Source organism: Aphelocoma coerulescens, chromosome 4 (assembly GCF_041296385.1).
Source record: "Aphelocoma coerulescens isolate FSJ_1873_10779 chromosome 4, UR_Acoe_1.0, whole genome shotgun sequence".
Lineage (NCBI taxonomy): Eukaryota > Metazoa > Chordata > Aves > Passeriformes > Corvidae > Aphelocoma > Aphelocoma coerulescens.
The window spans coordinates 30,504,497-30,526,725 of NC_091017.1; the positions used below are offsets into that span (position 1 = coordinate 30,504,497).

Here is a 22,229-nt window from a genome sequence, read left to right on the forward strand (position 1 = left end):
TGTTCTTACCTTCCGTTGCAAATAGCTTGCCCAAAGGCTGCCTTGAAAGCAGGAGTTTTCTGAATGTAGAGAAAAAATGCATCGTCTCATATGGACTAATGACAATTTTCTATCACGAGGGATTAGAAAGAGTCAGAATCATTTTGTAAAAACCTTTATGTCTGCCATTATATATATGAAATTTTCCTATGGATTCTGAATTGCTGAGCTTATCTCTTAAAGTCAAACTGAGGATCTGAGTTTTCCTAGTGCACATGATGTTGTGCCACCAAGGAAAAGTTCCTGTGCTCTGAACTTGGGGTGGAATTTCTCACAGTGTTAGTCATGTAATTGTTAGATGCCTGGTTGAAGCTGGTGTCTAGGATCTTGTTGTCATCAGTGAAAAGAGAGGAAGCCACCTGGATGACCTATTGTCTCCTGTGGTTTATGTTAGCTGGCTATATGCTCATGTGGCCCCCTGCATTGCACTTGTGTGCACTTTTGGCACATGCAGAGACCACACACTGGCTTTGGGGCCCTACCAGGAGTCTGCGGCTGCAGTGTCTGTAGCTCCCAGGCTGCCTCATGCCAAGTTGCTTATGCAGGATGACACACGCCCTGAACTCCTTTCCTCCTTGTTATGTGAAGACCACAGAAGGAACTGTGTACCTCAACAGCTCTGTGCTGGGCCACTTGGAGACAGAGGAGGGAGGTACCCCAATTCTGAAAGGCTGGTCTCAATGCTGCCTCAAGAAATGATGATGATGTGTGAGGTGAACTAGATCTGGTTGGAAGTCAGCAGAAGTGTAGAGACTGTACTGAGTCAGGCAAGTGTCATAGCCTCCTTTGCTAAGAGTACAAGTAACATGTGCCCGTGGTCCACTGTTCACGGCCACTTACCCCTCTCCATGAGAAATCAAAGTGGAGCACTGGCTATAGCTAGGCCCCTGTGTTAGAAGTTGACCAATATGCAGATAATGCTTTCCTTTACAGGGTTTCTTGTGTATGTCCTACAGATGTGGAAATGATAAACCTCGTGTCTTTGTAGGCCACCCTTTTGCTGTAGTGGTGTTTGAGGACCACCTGTGGTTTTCTGACTGGGCTAGGCCATCACTAGTGAGGGTGGACAAGAAGACCGGCCAAAACAGGGTACGTCTTCGAGGCAGCATGCTGAGACCCTCATCAATGGTTGTAGTTCATCCTTTGGCGAAACCAGGTATACTGCAAAAATTAAGCAGTCATTCCCTTCCAGCCTCCTCCTGTTCACTGATATCAGTAGAATAGATGTCCCTGGGGAGAGGATTATCTTCTCAGAAACAGGCTCTTTAAAAAGCCTTGCATAGTCAGATTGGCATTGATTGAAAGCATCATCTGGGCATGTGTCCAAGGAATGCTGACAAATTTATGTTCATGCCCAAGAATAGATGCTGATCAATTGCCATGAGGCTACCACAGTCTTTCAATTCCTATTTATCCTAGTCTATTAGCACCTGCACACACCAATAATAATAAATGACATGGAGACAGATTTTGTGAGATTTATTAGTTTTTGATTGAATAATTTGATTTTCTGTTGGGAACAATCTCCCCGTAAGCAGAAAAGAGTATTTCAATAGACCAGGATTGAGAGAAGGTAAGGTTCCTTATGTCCTTGTAAAATTAGGACTCTAAATATTAAAGGAGAAATAAAGGAAATAAATTAATAAAAAGATGTATTAGATACAGAGTGCATGGATCTCTTCTCCTGCCAGGGGCTAGGTGATAACTTCTGTGCTTTACTATATGAGTCTGTTGTTAAATAAAAATAATAAAATTTTAAAAATCTTAGTTTTTGTCAGTCCTTACTCTTTTCCAACTGCTTCAACTCTGCATGTCTAAACACAGATGTTGACTGAAGAACCAGCTTGTTAAGTTTCCTGTTTTTCCTCATTAGGGACAAATCCTTGCCTTTATGAGAATGGAGGCTGTGATCAGATCTGTGAAAATAGTTTTGGAATTGTCCACTGCAAGTGCCATCCAGGATTTGGGAAAACTCAAGATGGGAAAACCTGTCATGCTCTAGGTTCTTCCAACTCAACAGCAGGTACAGTCCTCCAGTTCCCAAAAAGACCCCCCTCAAACCCCTGAGGATCCTGACAGATAGAACTGGAAAAATTCACCTTACTCTAATATAAGGAATGATGGTTTCTCTGAAGAATGAAAATGATGGAATTTTGTCCTTGGGACAATAACATATTGTCTGACCACTGTAATTTTTCCCTTGGAACTTTAGCAGTGAAAAAGATGTGTGCAGTGCTGACAAGTATTGTGAGGAATGAGTCACATGTCTTCTCTTTTGTATTTGAGAAAAATCACCAGTGAGTGAATAATTTGAAACGGTTAGTCTGGGAGGATACCAATGTTTATTTCAAAAGGAAACCACCATGATGATTGGAAAGTAGACAAGTGTTTGAAAATCAGAAGGCTATTTCAGTAGATTTAAATAGTCCATGTCACTTTTTTCTTGTCTTTTCAGGAAGTGTTTCTGTGCACAAGGAGGTAATGCCAATGCCACCACCAGAGACTGTGCTCCAGAGCACACGGAGCACTGGGATTTTTAAGGATACAGACAATGGGGAAAAGCAGAAAATAATTTTTTTTATGGCTGAAATCATGGTATCAGGTAGAGTCTGATAGTTATCTTCCTTATAGTTACTCTGAGGCTCTGAACAGGTTTATAGAGCAGAAAGAAGTCATAGACTTTAAAGAAAGAAAGGCTCATTGTCAAGACTGGTGGTACTGATGCTCTTAAACTTCTTACAAGAATTTGGGTCTGTGCAATTATTCCAGGGAGGACTGCTTTTTTGGTTTTGTCTATATTCCTTGCTATATCAACAAACATTGATAATATTATCCCAGTCTAGAGAACAAACATTTCCAATTTGGAACACTTGAGGAAATCTCTCCCTTAGATTTTTAAGTATATTGCATTCCTCTAAACTAAGTTAAAGTAAAGCCATTGAATTCTACGTATCTTTGATGACAGTAGATCATTAAATTTTACAGTAGGTTTTGGATAAAGTTTTCAGAAATCCTGATACTAAACGACATATCAACTCCATCTAGACAAAGAGAACAGCTGTAATAATTGTATTGGCTTGTCATTATTAATCCTGGAGAGCTGTTTCAAACCTTGATAGTATGTTCTGGTTTTCTTAGTTAGCCAGTTAGTTAGTTAGCTTGTTTGTTTTTCTTTAATATAGTCATCCAGTACCTCCTTTGATATTTCCAAATACATCTAGTGTTTCTTTTTGTTTTTCTTATACTGTAGATGAAGACGACTGCACTGCACTAGAATGTTATGTCAATGCAGAGTGTGTTTTGCTGGAAGATGGTGCTATGTGCCAGTGTTTGAAAGGATTTACCAGGAAGGGGAAATCATGCTATGGTAATAAAAACCTTATTATAACTTTTGAAAAATTGTAGATTGGGAGAGAGGGAGAAAATCTATCTCCTTTCACATTGGCAGCTCTGCTGTGCAAGCCATCAGAGAAAGGTCAGTAGTATGAAAGGGATGATGAGCAGAGAGCATGTGAGATGAAATGGCTGATTATCACATGCCTTTTTTTCCCCTCAAGCCATGAGTGTTAATCCTATTAATATTAAGAAGCAAAAACAGGGATAATAAAAGTATAATGTATTTATTTGTTAAAATTCACCAATTATAAAATCTCAGTCCATAGACATGATAGTTGATGTATAATTTAGACATAAGGAATCTCTTCAAAATTAGTATTCCTGATGTAATGTTTATATAAAAGTGCTGCTCTAGTTTCTTCTTAGCACTAGAAAAAAACTCTAACAGCCATGCAAAACATTGCTCAGGGTGGTCTTTAAATTTTTGGACTTGTTTGCAACATAAATGGAAGAACTTCTTTTCTCTCATAAAGGTCGAGAGGAAGGTTTAGAAATCAAAAAATATCATTTGGTGGCTGCGCATGAAGACTCAGAAGAATCTGTGTTGCTATAGAAAGGGAAAAACCTTGTAAACTGAAATGGGCATACGTTTCTTTCACTGTAGTACTTTTTCTTTTTTTAGGCCTATGCATTCCTTCACAAAACAAAGTTTCCAAATGCTCTCAGAGGTCTTCTCCAACTTAATGGAAACTTATGGTTCTATAATATAAAGCTTTTTTGGAATTAGATCATTTCCTCTGAACAGGTTTTTTTTTGAGCAAATGGTATTTGTGATCTCCAGTTGATAGTACCTGGTTGACTCTCTTGGATTTTAGAACGCCCCCATCAAATTTCATACCAAAAAAGACCACAAAGTCCTTCTCTTCCCATTTGCTGCAGATACACAAATGCCAAGTGACAGCACAGTCTGAGGGTGACCCATGGTGTAGATGTTTCTGTTCATCGACTGATGTGATGGTTCCTGACCCACGTGCCCTGTCCTTTGTTTCGTCTCACAGATGTTGACGAGTGTGCTGTGAATATGGACCGCTGCAATCGGAACGTGTCCGACTGTATCAATACGGAAGGGGGCTACGTCTGCAAATGCCTGGAAGGCTACACTGGAGATGGAGTCCATTGCCATGGTATGGGCATGTGTGAGGGCTCTGCTCTGCCTGAAGGGCTGGGGCACTTCTGCCTTTTTGATTCCTTCCTCCCTGTTTGAAGTGTGGTAACCTCAGCAACTCATCAATATGCAAAGCCTGTAGTTGTCAGTGAATATCTCCTCTCAGTGTTTGCACTCTTTTTAGTGGCTATAGAAGGAGAGAGAGGAAGAGTGAAGGGGAGGAGGGAAGTGGAGGTGAAGGAGTAGAGTTTTATTGGAAATCGTTGCCATGAATATAAACGAAAGCAGGTATTGAGTGTGTCATAATACTCATCAAATAATTCCAGGTCTGTTTAATAGGCATGAGGTTCAAGGTGTGACACTGACAACTTGAGTACATTTAGAGCCTTGTTAATAATCAGACCCACTGATTTGCCCATCTAGTTCTAATGCCAGGTCTTTAGTTCATTCCTTACGTCTCTTAAATTCTTAATCCATTTTAGTGGTAAATATGAACAGGAAGGTTTTTCTCTCCAGTATTTGACTAGCACACAGTTTGTTCGGAGCTTTATGAGAGCCTTGGCTTCTCTTTTGTCCTTTTCTTTTTCCTTTTTTACTTTATAGCCTAAATCAAAGCCCATTAAGTTTGAACCAATTCTTACATAATCTTTACTGGACTTTGGTTCTTCAGTGCTGATTAGGATGACTGAAAAATTAAGAACAGTATCATTATTATGGGTAGAGTGTGGAAAGTATCAGAGGCAGAGGAATTGAGAGGGCCTTTTGCCTGCAGGGGTCAGAGACAGAGCTCATGTCTTTGAGGGTGTCTGGAAGTGCACACAGGAATGACAAGGTCCTCTTGCCTTCCCAGCACCACCTAGAAGGCAAGTCCTCAGGCAGCCCTGGGCTCTTACTATCTTGTTTACCACTATACTGTGGTATAGCTGTTCAGGATGCAGTACCTTCCACTGCTACTGAAAAGCAGCCTATTATCTTCCTGCAGTCTTTAAGTCCAGAAAACAGATTCTCAGCATTTTATAGAAGATGCAGTATTATTATGAAGTAAACATAACCAAAATTAATTTTGTGTTCGATGACTTGAAATGTACTACGAAAACCAGAAACTGGTAAATGATTTTGTGGTTCAGTTGTAAATGCCTGCACAGTGTCCAGGAATGTGACAGTGTGTCCAGTGATAACACACAGTGAGTGTATGTTGTCTTGGTGAAATCACATTTCTTGAAATATGCTGCAGCAGTTGCGTTCCCCCTTTTCATTTTTTCATTCATTTTGTTGTTTTTTGTTTTTTTTTTTTCTTTTTGTATTTAAAAGTGTTCTGAATTTTCTAGACTGTTTTGAGCCAGAGCCTGTTAATTTTACTGTAGAAAAATTCCCAGCAGCTTAAGCAATCATTTCACAAAAATTGGGGTAACAGATCTGTGATTCCCTGAAGTAGATCTGGCACATGTACTCTGCTGACAGTTCATAAAATGAATCAGAGGTTCCCAAACTCTGCCATATAAACCAAAGATTTCACCTTTGAGGGGAGTGCTTTGGCATTTAGCAATGTGCAAGTGACAGCCTGGCAGGAGCTGCTGCTGTGGGCTTTGCAGAGGAGTGGAGGCAGGAGGAGGGTGTGCAGCAGGATGGGAGTGAGAGATAAATACAAGCCTAACATAGGCTCTGAGCCTGCAAAGGGAGGCTTGTAGTCAGGGAGCCTCTTTACAGTCATTCAAAGCCTCACTCATAGAAGTGTTTACACAAACTGAATAAACCTGTAGGTTTCCAGACACTTTTCTTCTACCTAAACTTTTTGTTCAGGCTGAACTAGGTGGGTGGTGCAGGGGTGGGCAGCTCCCCACGCCCAAACCCTTCTGCTGTGTTACTGCAGACATATGGATCCAGGCTGCAAGCTATGACTAGCAATGTCAGGAGAATGCATCTGGTACAAATAATTCTCTTCTTCAGCTCTACTGTATTTGTTCCACTTCGTGGGGAAGCCTTTCCCTCCTTCTCCCTGTGGAGAGTTTCTGCAGCAGCACAGCATGCTCTTGCTATAGAAAGTATGCTGGCTGCTTTTCCTTTGGGTTTTCCATGAAGGCATATTTGCAGAGGGAGAGGTCTTTGGTGTTTTTCCCCACTGCCTGGGGACCACAGTGCTGCAACTGCTGCGCTTTTAACCGATGCTCTGAGCCATTTCGTTCTCCTAACTGCAGACTCTTTGGGTGACAGATATTGATGAGTGCAAGATGGGGTCCCACACCTGTGGAGAGAACATGACCTGCACAAATACAGAAGGAAACTTCACTTGCTCGTGTGCTGATCATGCCTCTGGAACTGGCATTGGCTGCAGTGAGTAAATAGAAGGAGTAAATAAAACAAAGTGGCCCTAAATTAAGAACTGTGTTCTTGGATAAATTGTTGTACCTGGAAACTAAAGGATCCCTGCACAGTAACACTCTGACCAGCTTGTGGATCCATTTAGCATTGTCTTTAGGAGGTTGTTTTGTAGTGGACCAAGGAAAACAGATCCGAGTTTAGTTAGGAAATATCTACATTAAGATTCAATGTAGATTCAATGTAAGATTCAATTTTTAATGTCTAAATGTAACAACAAATCTATCAAATGTCATTTACAATCAACAGCAGAAGTAAATACTCCTTGGAAGTAATATTTTTTGGGGGTAATTTCAGTCTGTGCCATTTTTCAAACTCCCTGTGCCTTCTGTTACTCTGCAGAAGGCTAGCACAGGAAATGCACATAATTTAAGTGCCGTTTGATTCCTCAGTATAAGCTTGTCTCTCAGTTCCAGGCACTAATTGTTCAGAAGGGCTCTGAAACTCCTTAGAAAATCTGATTACCAATTTACTGAAGGGAACTCCTGAAGGTTCAGCACTAGTGGCCATCTGACCCTCATTTTAGTGCCTCAATGTGGTAGCTGCAATCCCTGAAAATGAGAGTGACTCATTGTTTTATTCTGTGTCACCCCTCTTGGTCAGGGTGAATTTTACTGCAGATTTAGTAACTTTCTGATGATGGAGGGACATTGTGTGGCTGTCACAAAGCTGTTTCTTCAGAAAAACAAGGAAATTGTGGCTTTCTTAAATAGAACACCCATCAGGATTCCCAATCCCATTTCAGTTACTTAATTGTTCAGTAGTTTCAGGTGTCACTCAGGAAATTATGATTTTAAATGATGCATGACTTGGAAGCAATGTTTCCTAGGTCCCTCATCTGTCAGTCTGATCCCAGGTCTTCATAGGTGTTAGTACACTGCTTTAGTTCTTTTAGCAAGATGAAATTTTCTTTTCTGAATGCACACACACCTGGGGTTCACTATAATCACTCATCCCTTTCCATTCAGACTCTTTGCCATGGCAATTCTGCAAATGAAATTTTAAGACCCAAATGTCATTGAAGGTCATGTTGCAATAAAACTAGTGTGAGTCATAGAACTGATCCCACAATTGTATGAGAATGATTAGGCATGTCTCTGCTAATCCATACTGCTGGAAATTCTTTGCCATGTAGCTGTTTTGTTCTGACCTATAGATTTGTTGTAGCATCAAAGTAGGCATGAAAACACTCCTTTTCTCTAAGGAAAATGTAAGGTCATGCTGTGCAGAGAGATACTAGTGTTACCTTTAAAACTAGCTAGTTTGGATAGCTGGGTGGGCGGCAGCACGTGTGATTCAGAGCAGGCTACAGAACCCTTTGAAGAACTGGGTCAATAGGGTTGCCTGCACCCCAGGGTTCCCTGCTGCCCCAGTGATGCTGTCATCTGTACCCGAGCTAGCCTGGAAAAATAAAAATGTGTTCTGCCATCACACAGAGATGCAATCAACTGGATGGCAGCAGAGTAGAAATAATCTGCATAAGAATGACAAGTTGCTTGTGAAAACTTCTGACTCTGAGATCCAAGTGCATGAAATAAAGTCACCCTTCACCTCTACCTCTGACTCTGGCAACTTATGTGTGGCAGAAGTTCACCGTATGCCAAAGCTGCATAAATTGCAAAAATTATTTCAGAGTAAGCACCTAGACAGTTGGTACAGTTTTTCTTCAGGGCTGGACTCACACATCTAAATAGACAGAACTCAGTCAATCACTGCAGGTCTTTCACTGTCAATCTAAAAATCAAGCATATCTAACAATTTGATCTAAATTTCTGTTTGCCTAAATTTGATAACAACATAAGCAAAAAGGTGAAACACTAGTAATTAATAGAAATTAGATATTTTTACCTAGTTTTGTACCTTGAAGTTCTTTCATAAGATTATGTTGCCAATGAGGCCAAACGTTTGCGACGTCCTTGTGAAACCCTCTGTTTCAGAATCTACCGTTCCCCCAACTGCTGTCAGCAATGGATACACCACAAACGCTGTGCAAGGCGATCCTGTAGGATGCCCTCCTTCGTACGAGTCATACTGCCTCCATGGGGGAGTGTGCAATTATGTTCCTGATCTACAAGACTATGCCTGCACGTAAGTCCAGAATTTTGTATTTTCTCTGCTGAAGAGTGGCACTCTTGCAATGCTGCCCTCGGTTAACTGCAGGCAGTGAAGAGTTTGTCCACAAATGATCTCGTGTCACTCATTCGCATTAGACTCTCTTCTTTCCTGTAAGTGATCAGTGTAATTTTCAGGGCATGGCCACTCTATTCACACCCGTCAATTAACAGCAGGATTGGATCTGTTCCCTAAGCACTTGATTCTTTGCTTTGGAAATGGGAGGTAAGTTGTTAAATGACTTAGTGCTCATGGCTTTATGAAAGAAGTGCTTGCTCTCTCTCCAGTATGTGTTGCACTGACTTGCACCTCCTTGTTGGCCTTGCTGTTCAGGTGTAGCAGTCACTGGGATGCAAGAGGACATCTCTGTCTTGTCTTCTCTGACTGGGGCCAGGGAGCAGTCTGGGGTCGGCATCTTCCATTACAGAAAGGCAGAAAAGGATAAGATATAATCGCCCCCTTTAAAACAGGGAGAGTTGCAATGAGACCTCAAAATCGAGACCTGCTTCTCCTGTCAATATTTTTAACCCTGACAATATTTTTGTGAAGCCTATTTCTGGGTTCCCCAAATGCAGGGGAATACTGATAAAATCAAGGAGAATCTCATCTCTCCAGAGGTCAGCCTTGGCTTGGTCAATGTGACAACCCAGTCCCATGGGGTAATAATCTCCTCAAAACATTTAGTGTTGACATTTAAATGTGTAACCTGATTATAATTGAATCTGTACTCATAATCTTTCTTCAAAATCAAGCATAAAATCTTTACAGTGGGACAAATCCAATGCCTGCCTCCTCCCCTGGGGTCTCAGGTGGTAAGTGAGGACCTGTGCAGGGGGTGGATGCTGTTCCAGGGTAGGCAAATCTCCCTCTGTCTCTCAGGCTTTCCTATTTTGAAATTTGAGTGGTCTCCCCTGCCTACAGACCTCTGTACCTGTAAGAATGTGAAAGGAATTTGTCTCATGTATATATATGGGAATGAAGTGGGTGCTTTGTGCTGTGGATTTCTTGAGATCAGCCCTTGGGCAAAGACATTACAGGAGACAAACTCATAGTCATCTCTGGTGCTTGTTTTGAATTTTTAGTGTAACTTTTAGAGGCATTGTAAACTATCTATTTTCACCTCAGAAGTTTCCTCTCTTGAAATTAAAGAGTCTAAACCTGCAGAACTTTCAAATTGGATCACATAATTCTTTTTTTCTTTTATCTGTTAGGCGTTACTGCATAATGAGAATTCAAATATACATATTTTTTCAGTTTTGGAAGTGGAAGCAGTTAAAAAAATTAAGAGCAACCACGCTTAGCTGTTGGGGTTTGTGCGTGGGCATTGCTGGATTCCACCCCTGCTGAATTCTCACTAGATGGCAGCATTCATTCATGTAGGCTCTAATCTATTAACTACCAAAGGGCAGGAATGGAAAAATGTTATCTCGCAAAAATCACATACCAGATGTGATTTGTATTTTAATTAATAAAAGATCTTACACTAGAAAGTAGATCTTCCAGCATGATTGAAATTCATTGTAATCTAACATTAAAAAATTAGCATTTTTACTGCCTTCCAGCACACATGCATTCTAAATTGTGACAGAATGAAAGTGATTGTGCCTGATTTAATAATGAATGCTGATACAATGTTTTCATGGTAGTAGGTAAAAGCTGCTGCAGGTCAAATCCTGTTTCTTTTTCTCACTTGACTAGCTCTTGGACTTGAGTAAAATCAGACCAATTAGAATTGTGAGAAGTTGAGCCTACATTGCTGAGGGATTGTTATGAATTGAGTAGACTTTTCAATTTTTCCATTTACTATTTATGTGTCTTGCCTCACGCAGTAAAACTAGGCTGGGATTATTTTTGATGTATTTCTCAGTTTCTAGTAATTTTGATTTGAGCGTTTCATGCATTGACAAGATATTTCTATGTTGGGTTTTACAATGGTAAAACCAAACAAATAAACAAAAACTGCCTACAGAAGAAGCTTATATTAAAATTAAGTTTTGAAGATATTTCTAACCTTTATCATGGGTTTTTTAAAAACACTTTCATTCATCATTAATTTTAAAGTAAAGATTCAGATTAAAATTTGATTCTCTTAGCCAAATCGCTCTGAAAATACAAGTCAGTCCTGTACTGCTTACTTTAAAGGAAGGGAAGCTTGCTGCTGAAAGAAGTTAAATGGAAAATCCTGGGGAAACACTAATCACACAGCAGGATTTACAGGATTTAAGAAACTTTTTTTTCTACTTTTTACCCACAGGAATCTAGTAATTACAATCTCTCTGTGTAACTCTACAGGCGATTCAACACCAGCAAAAATCACAGTGCAAAAAAAAAAGAAAAGTACTTTTGATACTGGATTCTACATGTTTCAACAGCGTTCCTTTAAAATAATTTTGTCTTCCCCACTGCAAAACTCAAGCAGACGTTTCTGTCGTGGTGATCAATGGCGAACCAAGGCGCGAGGTGACAGGGGTGGCGGCGTGGGGCTGTGCCCTGCCGCCCGCTGCAGCGTGTGCCCTCTTTCCTTGGCAGCTGTGTGACGGGCTACGTGGGGGAGCGCTGCCAGTTCAGCGACCTGGAGTGGTGGGAGCAGCAGCGCGCCGGGCGGGCCAAGGTGCGGAACATCGCCATCACCGTGTGCGCCGCCGGGCTGGCCCTGCTGCTGCTGCTGCTGGGCGTCCTGGCTGCCTACTGCCGCAGGTACTGCTTCCCAACGGGGCTGCCGCCGGCGTGTGCCGCACGGGCCGAGCTGCTGCTGCTTGCACAGACAAAGCTGTTCCTCAGCTGATGGAAATTCCTATTCTTTTCTTTTCAGTAACTGGATCTGTGAATAATACAGAAAGTTCTGGCATGTCCCCTGCCCGCAGAACTCACATTGGTGTTAGTGAGCAGACCTGTCTGGAGGGAAGAAGAATAGACCTTGTTAGGTTTGAGGAGGAGCCATAATTCATATTGATGAGAGAGCTCAGGAACATGCCATTTACTTCTTCCTTGGTTTCCTTTCACAGCTGTAGATGTCTGGAACTGTCATGGTAGAGGTTGGCTCTTCTCCACCAGCTATTCAATGAGTTTGCCTTCGTTTGCCTTTCAGTAGAATTCCACCCGAAAATTTCCTTGCCATGGAGAAAAGCAGCCTACTAACCTTCCCAAGGCAAACTTCCAGAGTGATGTTTCCAGCAACAAACATGGAAACAGTTTTCCTGGCAGTAGAAAGAGTAAAATCAGGGATGCGAGTCTAAGCACATCTGCTGTAAAAGTACTCCCTGGCATTTTCCATGGATGTAACGAATTGCACAGATTTGGGATTCTTCTTGTGGCAAAAAGAATTCCTACAGTCACTATTTAAGAACGCTGTCTGATGTGAAATTAAATGTCATCAGTGTCCCTTAGACTGGAAAGTATTAAGCATTTAAGCTAGAGTCTTTTGGCCATGACCTTGGCAGACAGCTGTTCTCAGAGGCTGATTTAAATGCAGGATTTTTGTTTGTGGTTTAGGTCAATTTTAAAATTAGACTCTCCTAGACACAAAAAGTTAAGCTACAAAAGAAGTTAACTATGTAACCTAATATTATTCATTCTTATTTAATGGTTCTCAGCATATTTAGTCCATAAAAGTAGAGAAGCTGCAACATTCCTTATTTTCTATTAATTAGTGATAGGGGTCCAGAATTGAAGCTAAGTGCAGCCTGTTTTTTTCTCATAACTTGGGGTTCAGATTTTGATCAGTGGATATATAAAGAACAGAAAAATTGTGAGATTCTTATATTTCTCATATATTTCATACATTCTCTTATGAAAAATAGACAGAATATGATTTGTTTAAAGGTCTGAAGATATTAAATTTCTTCCCTTCCTCTCTCTTTCAAAATTTCTCCCAGATTTATGTTTCTTTCTTGCCAACTGCTTGTGATCAATATAACTGCTTACTACAACAACAGGTTTTCAATTACATGCTTGACTGAATTTGAACTGCAGCAATTACTAGTATAACTAGATCAAAATTAAACCACTGATCTAAAATCCCTATTTAACTGGAGTCTGCAAACCAGTATGTGGGCTGAAATTGCTATACCACTTTTTCAGATAATCTACTGTATTTCAAAATGTCCTGATTAAGTCTGTAATAGTCCTGTTCCTTCCCCTGCAAAATGGAGATGCCTATCTCCTTTTAATTGAAGGAAATGAAGCTGGAGGTCTACACCTGCCAATTTGAAAATGTGTGAACTGAAGGCTAAGCACGCTGCAGTATTGTGTTGGTTTGTTCAATGACTATTGTCTGCTGAAGAGCACAGTGTTATTCTTAAAGTTAGGTTTATTGCAGTCTGACTGTATACTGTGCCAAGTTTTATCTTCCATGGGAAGCAAGGAAACAACTCTTTTCCACAAAAAACCCCAAACCTGTATCATAGATTCAACACCTCAGTCATAGATTCCTCCACCTCAATTGGCCAAGGTCACACAAAGTAAAATTTAACTATGTTGTATTCTCATGAAGGGAGCAATACATGATAATTATGGCATGTGACCTTTCCCACTTCATATATAAAGGTTATGCAGAAATAAAAGGAAAGGTCCTAAATAAAAGGAAAATTACAATTTTCTTTGGTAAATATCTACTAAATTTTATTTAAAATAGGTCAGGTAAAAAGATGTTATAACATCAGACTTCCAGAATTTGAAGAGTATAACACTAATTTTGTTAGCTGATGCTTAGGAGGACAAAAACATGTATGTAAAGTGAAAGAAGATTTGGATCTCAAGTGATGCACAATAAAATTTAATGTTTGGGCCTATAAGGGCTTTTAATACTGCCTTTTAACTGTTTAACTGTTTAATTGCTGTTCAACTATAAAAATAACAAGCTTTGAATTTATGGAACTAGCCTCTTAGAGCTGATTATTCATACCTTTTCCATCTTCAGATTGTACTCTTGGCTTTTTCTCCTTAAGCCAATTCTGTAGGTCATGAGTATTTCCTGGAAGAACTTATTTCCAAGCTTTTTGAGACTTTCAGTTTATATGTTTATTTCACAATAACTTCTGAAATTGTTGCTTTGTATAAATGATGCAGATGAATACAAAAGTGACTTTCATAATTGTAACTACTGATAGTGTGCAAAAATACAGTCAGACTTTTATTTCTGAGCTTCACCCACAGACACACTTCACTGCATTACTTGAAACAAATTTTTATAAGAGAAATGTATTATAAATAGAATAATATAAGAAAATGGAAGGGTCTAGTTAAAATTACGAGGCCTATTGTTCATTCTAATGAATGACCCTTTAGAGATGGTGCATTGGAACAAGCATTTGTACACTTCTTACTGACTCCTTTTTCCTACAAGCTATTGGTCTCAACCACTGTGTGGTAATGGATAGCAATACACAAACCAGTGAGAGAAAACAAAATATACATACTTGTGCGAATACTGATAGACTAACATGTGAAAAAGGCAGCATCTGGTCCTCTCAAAGCAAAATAACTTGAGTCAGCTTTCGTTCTGTTGCAGAAGTCAGAATTTGTATAAGAAGAATCTTTATGCAGACGCGATAAGAGCCGCCAGCAGCCGCGCTGACAGTGAGAACGTAACACCTACTGGCAACAAGCCTCTGGTAACTATATTAATGTGGAGTGGAGAAGGAATCAGGAAGGATCAAAGAGTGTTAGGGATCCACTTGAGATTATCCATCAAATAATTCACATCTTAAATACATTAAATAACTGCTAGAGTCATCAAGTGCTTTGCTGTGAACCCTAGTTCATCTTACCTCATTGTTATCCCTCAAAGTTCACAGCTGCCTGGATATATTGCAACCATTAGCCAGTGTTATTGTTAGCTTTGAACACAACAGTTGGGGAACTGTGTTCTAAATTAAGGAAATGGCAATGTGATGACATGGCATATCACACAGCTATTTTCACAGGAAAGTATGCCCTCTGTAAAAAAGGAGCCAAGTATTGTGTGTGCTACATGAGATGTTGAACTCTATTTTGGGGCTTGATGAAATTAAATGTCTTGTATTAGAAGCTGCTGCCTTGTAAAGAAAAACAACCAGGATTTTATCAGGCCTCTTGGTAGGGTATATAAAGTTCCAATTTTACACTGGTGTAGGTAAAAATGCAGACACGGTCTGGTTGTCCAGGCCTGTGGCTGTTGTAATTTTTGAAGCTGCATTTAGCCCCATAAAATCTGGTCTTAGGATCTGACTCTGACTGGCAGTAGAATGACATTACACTGCTGGATGGTTGCAGTTGGATCTTGAAGTTGTCAAGTGACATAACTGGCATCTGTGGCTACTTCTGTGCTCAGTCTGAGACTCAGAATGGCCTTGCAAATGATTCAGTGAGAGTGTCTGGCAGGATTTGTGAGTGGGTAGCCACTGAAGCACACTGTCAAACATATGTTGGTAGTACTGAATTAACTGCCTGGTTATGGCATATGGCTCCTTAGCTGGTCAACTGCATACTCTTATGCAACATTTTATCATCAGCACCTTTCCTTCAGGTAGTGGACAGCAAATGAGCTGAATCATGGCAATGCCATGATTTATTCACAGCAGAAGTAAAATCCATAGTTTGAAAAATACCTGAGGTTGGGAAAAGCAGAAACATTTGTTGGGACTGAGAACAGTTTGTTGCCTGGGAGCAGTGCTCTAGGAGGCCTGCAGCCCATCAGCTCTGTCCCCACCTTCTGCTGACCCTGCAGTTAATGCTGGTCACAGTGACATTTTTGCTGAATATAAGGTAACTAAACAGCTAAGCAATGGACTGAATCAACAAAAACAAATCCAGCTTTTAAATCTATTACACATTTGTGTTACATTTCACTATGCACCAGGAGACATCGAACACATTAATAAAGTAATTTATTGCAATGGCTTGTTGCACACTGGAAGAGCAAATCACTGACCCTTTGCTAATTATTGGTGCTTACTCAGTAATGGATTGCTGTGGTTTCATGCATGTGATTTTCTCTGTGCTGATGTAGCCATTGATTGTTAAGTTCACCAGGGCTTCATGCGTCCCCGCACTCAGGTTAGAAGCTCTAGAGTTGCCAAAAAGCTGTGGGAAGCTGTCCATTTCTACTATTCACTTCAAGTGGATTGTTGGAGAGCGTTATGTAAAAAAAGAGATTATACTACATCAGGGACAGAAAGCAATAGCTGCTCAACTCTTAAGGAGCTGGAATACGTTTTGGAGTACTATTGATCTACACAACATTAATGATCTTAACAAAGGACTTCATATTGGGACTGTATGCTGTGTATGCAGTAACTGTAAGGAGCTCATGAGTTTCATTCATTTGGTAGTCCACACTGCCATTTCTCAGTTGTGAGGATGATGAGAGAGAGGGCAAAGACTTTCTTGTTGTTGCCTGTCTAGGTTGATACAGAGGATAACAAAATTTTGTGCTATCACACACATCAAAAATTAGTTATCACGATATTGAAACTATACCTATAAATTGTCCAGGCATTATTCACTTTTCCCTTTACTTCTGCTCTGACAGGTGAGGGTACAATTAGCTAAGGGTACATTTAGCTGAGAGTATGCCTGCATATTTTTTGACATCCATATTAGAGTTCTGTAAGCAAGGCCAGATTAGTCCTACTGATATGTAAGCCTTGGGAAACTTCTGCACGTGCCTGGATTTTGATGCTGTTCTGAGACTTTTCATCCACCAAGAGTTTTGCTTTGCCCACTCAAAGATATTTTGCAGAACTGTGTGTAGCTGAATCTCTGCCGGGGGTCTGTCACATGTGGGTTAGCAGCTGTGAGAGTACAGATTTTTCATAAATGAACTGATGCCTAAATAGGTGCACCTGCTACATGTGTGTTCTATCCACATAAATCCACTGGCTATCCACCTGGACCCCTGAATCTGTCAGTCCTTTTGTTGGAACATCTTATTTACAGATGTTTTCTCATCTTCCCTGTCTCTGCTCTTTGAACCTTCCCCCTTTACTGGTTTTTCCTCTTTCCCTCTGTACAATTTCATCATAGTGTTTCACATTGCTTCTTCTACCCCTGTTTTTTCTGTTTTCCCTCTCGTCTTTTCAGCATGTTCCCCCAGAGGGTCTCATCTTCTGACTTCCACTGTCACTGTGGCATGATGGAATCGCACCCTGCAGGAGATGCTGAGAACCAGGAAAGGAGGCTTGCTTCTTTCCCCATGCGTGACACAGTTTCCTGCTATCTGGATTCCTGCAGATATCTTTTACACTTTAAAAATAGCCCTCAGTACTATGGAGAGGGTTGGTTTTCATGAACTTTTGTTCTTGCCCTTGGAAATTTGGATTTTCAAGGCAAGGGCATTGGTAGTTCTTTACTAGACTGGGACTGTGTGCTTTCCAAGGAAAGACTGGGGCTGTCATCAACCCAAATGTTTAATTACCTGCAGGGGAAGGGTCATCCCAGAAGCCAGGATGACCTTTTTCCCTGTTCAGTGGTTGGTGTGTGTGGCCCTTTTAGTTTGCCTCTAGGGTTTCAGAAAACCAATTCATTTTATGTTAATTTGGGCTCTGCATATTTTGTGCACATTGTATGTATTTGCAGTTTGCGGTTTTTAAGGAGGGTAACAGTTCTCTGGAGACTAAAGCAGTTGATCTAATTGAGTGTGAGACAGCAGATCCTCATCCTGCCTGTCCTTCAGAATCTGGTGAGTAGGATGTCTTTCCTTATTAGATCTCTTCTCACCTTGTACCAGCAGGAGCAGTGGCTGATAGAGGAGACAGAGAAACACAGATTTTATTTCTGGCAGAACCCATATTTGTATTGCTGTGAAGAGACCATTCAGTCCTTTGTTTTGCAGACTAGTCATGAGAAACTATACTACAACAGTGCTTTCACACTCATAAGAAGCCAGAGGCTTCTTGTGATGAAATAATATCAGATGTTTGCATTAATATAGACCTCCAGAGCTTTGCAAGTGAAGTTATGCCCATCATACTGTTGGGGAAGGGGTACCCATGGAACAGTACACTTTGACAGTCCTTATTCATTCAGGCAAGATAACTGGAAAGGTGTGAGGAGTCCCCATGGCAGCAACTGCAGTTCTGCTTTTTGTGTTAAACAAGCTGTTTGACTGCTTGGGGAGTGTTTGGTGCTTGAACAAAGATGAGATAAATAGAGGAGATGTGCCTTTTGTCACTGGTCCAAAGGCAGCAGGCAGCACAGAAGCACACAGCAGGCTTCCGTGGCTCTCAAGTTACCACTCTGAATTTTAGGAAATATGGCCTTCTAGGTGGCATCTGAATCTCTTATTTGCTCAGATGGTGAGAACTATGGAGAAAGACTAATATCCTTAGACATTTGTTTTATTTACCATGTATACTTCCTAACTGCAGAAGTTACTAGAGAAGCCAGTTTGCCTCAGTCACTCAGAAATATGCAAAAGCAAATGTTTGAGCATACAAATAGGCAGGCATCTTGCAAGATTTTCAAAACTGCCTGTCCTGTCCTTAGACATACATTGAGTAGTCACTTAATTCATCAGTAGAAAATGTGCCTCACAATTACTTAGATGGACTAACATTGGGAACATGCGTAGAACTTTGCTGTCCGGCAAAGGAAGACTGATGTTTCCCATTAGGAGACTCTGTTTTCATTTACAGCTTTATCAGATGCAGGTATTGGAACAGAAATTTCCCATGACAGGTGTCTGACTTTTTCCTGAAAATTTTAGCAGAAGTGGTTCCATCTTAGACAAAAAGACCAACAAATAATCCGGTATTTTCTTTAATGTGTTAAGGGAAGTTCTTATACCATGCCAGTGAATGATTCTAAGATCTTTTGACTTTGAAGCAGGGACTTTAAATTTCCAGACAGGTAATCTTCCTGTTATGGGCATGCCTTTTCCTTTTATGTATTAAAAGAGAAAACCATGGATCTAGGACAAGTAATTTCTTAAAATCTGAGGCAAGTTCTTGATTTTGCCTGGTTTTTTGATCTTGTATCATGAGTTGGTATTAAACTTGATTCTGTGCATTCTTTCATAGCTTTCATCTCTCAAAGCTGCCACTACATTTCTTTAAGCTTAGCTGTTGTGAATCTTTTCACATGGCTTTCAGTAATACATATCCATTTTCTCCAGTGGAAGAACAGCCTATAACGTATGACAAAGCAGCAGAGACTTTGGCTGAAGAGGAGAAAGAACAAGGCCATCAAAAAGAGGTTCCTGTTGGTGAGAAACCACATCAACCCACAGGAGTGACGAGGGGCCCTCCCCAGGCTCCCTGGAGCATCCATCCCAACTCCCTGCCAGAAAGAGAGACCTACAGTCTTGCCCCAGCCAGCCTGCTGATGCAGCCAGACTAGAAGCAGTCTGTGTTTGAATGGGAAAAGGAGGAAGTCATCAGAGAATGGGAACTCACAAAACACTGAAGCAACGCTCATTTTTTCATTAAAATCTGCTTTAGAAAAAACCCACCATTACTCAAAACAAAGCAGAGAAGTCCTTGCCACTCCTTCCTTGTCAACTATGCTCGGAAGAATTACTGTGAGCAACGTGTTGGCAATGACTACTCCATAAGTATCACTGCTGCTAACCTCATTAACTGCCTGCTAAAAGGTCACTGAGGGGAAAATAGACAAGTGGATGATTTATCAGTGATAAGTATTTTCTAAGGGAGCTTGTTGCAAGTAGTGATCTTTACACACACACAGAGTCTAGAAACTGCCTAGAAAATGGGACACAAGAACAGCTGCAGAGAAACAGGAGGATAACACAGAAAAATTAGTTCAAATTACTACTAAAATATTTTTCATGGACATTATATGCCTCTCCCCAGTGGTGCTGACAGACCAGTGTGACTTAGTGGATTTCACCTGAGATGTTCTTGCATCTGCTTCTGTGAGCAAGCACCAAATAGGATCTTGCATTTCTCAGGTTTGGTGTACTGGAGGATGATTTGTGGGCATATATTATTAATGATGGGCAACATTTGAGGGGAAAGGTGATGCCTCCATTTTTTACCCAGTCTACACTGATCCTTCAGAGCATAACAGGATTATTTCTGGACTGGGGAAGCAGGCTTGTGTTTGTTTTCAGCCCTGCTAAGAGGCAAGTATTGGAGCTGTACTTGCCTCACAAAGGTGTGCCTGGCACCAAAACCTGGCCCATTATATAGGACTCAGTGTGAGGACAGAAGTCCAGCCAGTTTTTAGTCCAAAAGAACAGGAGGAGTGGGACAAAATCACAAAAAAGCCACCTCAGTTTGGACTGATTTCCACTCAACTGATTTGTGCTGCCTGTTAAATCTGAGGAAACAACTGGAAAACTAAACCAATTTTTCTTGTAACTGGATTTCTAGCACCTAGCAGGTTCCCTTCAGTTATTTACTCTCTTATAAAGCCCTGTTGTATGCAGAGATGAGGTCAGTTGTTTATTGTGAGATTATCTCAGTTGGTGAGAGCATGGTGCTGATAACACCAAGGTTGTGGGTTTGGTCCCTGTATGGGCCTTTCACTTAAGAGCTGGACTTAGTGACCCTTGTGGGTCCCTTCTAACTCAGAACATTCTGTGATTCTGTGATATCAACTGATTTTCACCAATTTGTCTTGACTTCCTGAGGCTGTTTTTGGAATGTTTTGGAAGACACCTGGAAATCAGCTAAATTACTAATAATGTTTTTATTATTTGTATGGGATCTCTCAGTCCTCTGTTTTTGAAGCCTGCTGTAGTAACCTTTAAGCTCTGCTATAGTGCCCACAACTAGTGTTCCTTGTAATTCATAAGCTGGATAATAGTGGCAAATATGACTAATTTGTGTGTTTACTATTCTGCTTTTCTGGGTTCTTTTTGAATACTGCCAGAAAGGTATGGAATGATGTCATTTTTTTTTTTTAACCAGCTCTATAGGCGGATATAGGAAAGAGTATTGAAAAGTTCTTACCTCTTATCCAAACTAGTTGCACACTGGAGTAACTTTCTGAAGTCAGTTTTATTTTATGTTAGTGAAACAGTAAGAACACTGAGTCCAAGTTGTCAGAGTTACAAAAATTATAATGCTATGTTTTGTAGAGGGTTGTCACTTATTTAACTTCTAAAGTGATTTTTGCTGGTGGTTGTGAATTGTTAAATCTGTTTTCTAACCACATCAGTTCTGAATTCAGAATAAACTTGCAAAATATGCTTTTCCATTGGTTGAAACTACTAGCAGCGAAGACTCCTTCTCTTGTGTGAATGGCAACAAGGGTACTTCCACAGAAAGAGAAATAGTTGAGAGGTGTTGGCATACTAAACTGTGTTCAGGAACAGGCAACAACAATTGTGTTGAATCATTTGGATTTGGTAGATTTGATTTTAATTTCATTAACATTGTTAAAAGCACCTAGTTTGGATTCCCTGGTCTTTCAGCTCATTACTGATCTTCTGTATTTTAATGGGAAGAGAGTCCAGGTCTAAAGGCCCCAGTACAAAAAAGCATTTTGTTTCCGTAAGAACTACCCAGTAAAAAGACTTTGATCCCTTCAGGTTTCTCCGGTGAAGTATGCTTATGTGCTTAAAATTCAAGTGTTGTATTGAATGACAGTCAACATTTCACTGGAAGCTTCCCCAATCAAAAGAAATAAAGATTTGTGACTTCTGAACCTTGCCTTAATAAAGATGTTTCAGGCTCCTTAAAAATTAGTTTGCTATTCTATCCTGGTTTTCTTGTTTACTTTGCTGTCCTTCCAAGGATCTGATTTTAAATTTGGTAGTATTCTTTACAGAATAAGATAGGGAAACCAAGCAGATGTATTTCTGTAATTAGAGTGTTTGGAGTTTTAAATGTTTCCTAAACTCAGCTCTAAACTCAAAATAATCTTTAGTGTAAAAACTTGTCATGAAATTTCAATTCAAATGTAATATATTTGGTTTATTTGTTGTTTATAAAGTTATTGATTTATAAAATAAAATAAAAAAAACCCAGAAAATCCCTGGTGTCCCTCTTGTTTTAAGAGAAGAGAATGCACAATTCTGGTTTCAGTGCACCCATGTCGGGTAAGCTGAAAGCTCCACTGGTTTCACACAGGCACAATCTGTCGTGTTGGTGTGGCATGTGCGGGCATCATGGGGTTCTCGTTCTCCACCCAGAGAATCTATCCTAGTGAGGATTATCTGCTGCAGCTCGCAGGTAGACCCCACCCTGAATATGGTAAGTATTTATTTATATTTTATTTATACCTTTCAATCAAATCCATATAAACCTCTGTGTCC

At 40.3% G+C, this 22,229-nt stretch overlaps 1 protein-coding gene across 2 annotated transcripts in view; it reads left to right on the top strand.

Moving 5' to 3' along the window:
• The window catches only part of EGF (epidermal growth factor), a 58,927-nt gene extending 37,078 nt beyond the window's left edge, over positions 1–21,849 (top strand). Inside the window, exons 15-25 of one of the 2 annotated variants that reach the window (XM_069013345.1) lie at positions 1,028–1,195; positions 1,913–2,062; positions 2,495–2,641; positions 3,290–3,406; positions 4,434–4,559; positions 6,752–6,871; positions 8,854–9,004; positions 11,558–11,725; positions 14,538–14,640; positions 17,585–17,687; positions 19,122–21,849. In XM_069013345.1, coding sequence (XP_068869446.1) covers positions 1,028–1,195; positions 1,913–2,062; positions 2,495–2,641; positions 3,290–3,406; positions 4,434–4,559; positions 6,752–6,871; positions 8,854–9,004; positions 11,558–11,725; positions 14,538–14,640; positions 17,585–17,687; positions 19,122–19,345 — 1,577 coding nt within the window. In that variant the 3' untranslated portion in view covers positions 19,346–21,849. Of the gene's footprint in view, positions 1–1,027; positions 1,196–1,912; positions 2,063–2,494; positions 2,642–3,289; positions 3,407–4,433; positions 4,560–6,751; positions 6,872–8,853; positions 9,005–11,557; positions 11,726–14,537; positions 14,641–17,089; positions 17,688–19,121 lie in introns of those variants that run through there. The other variant, XM_069013346.1, reaches the window with a different exon arrangement.
• Positions 21,850–22,229: the final 380 nt, after the last annotated feature.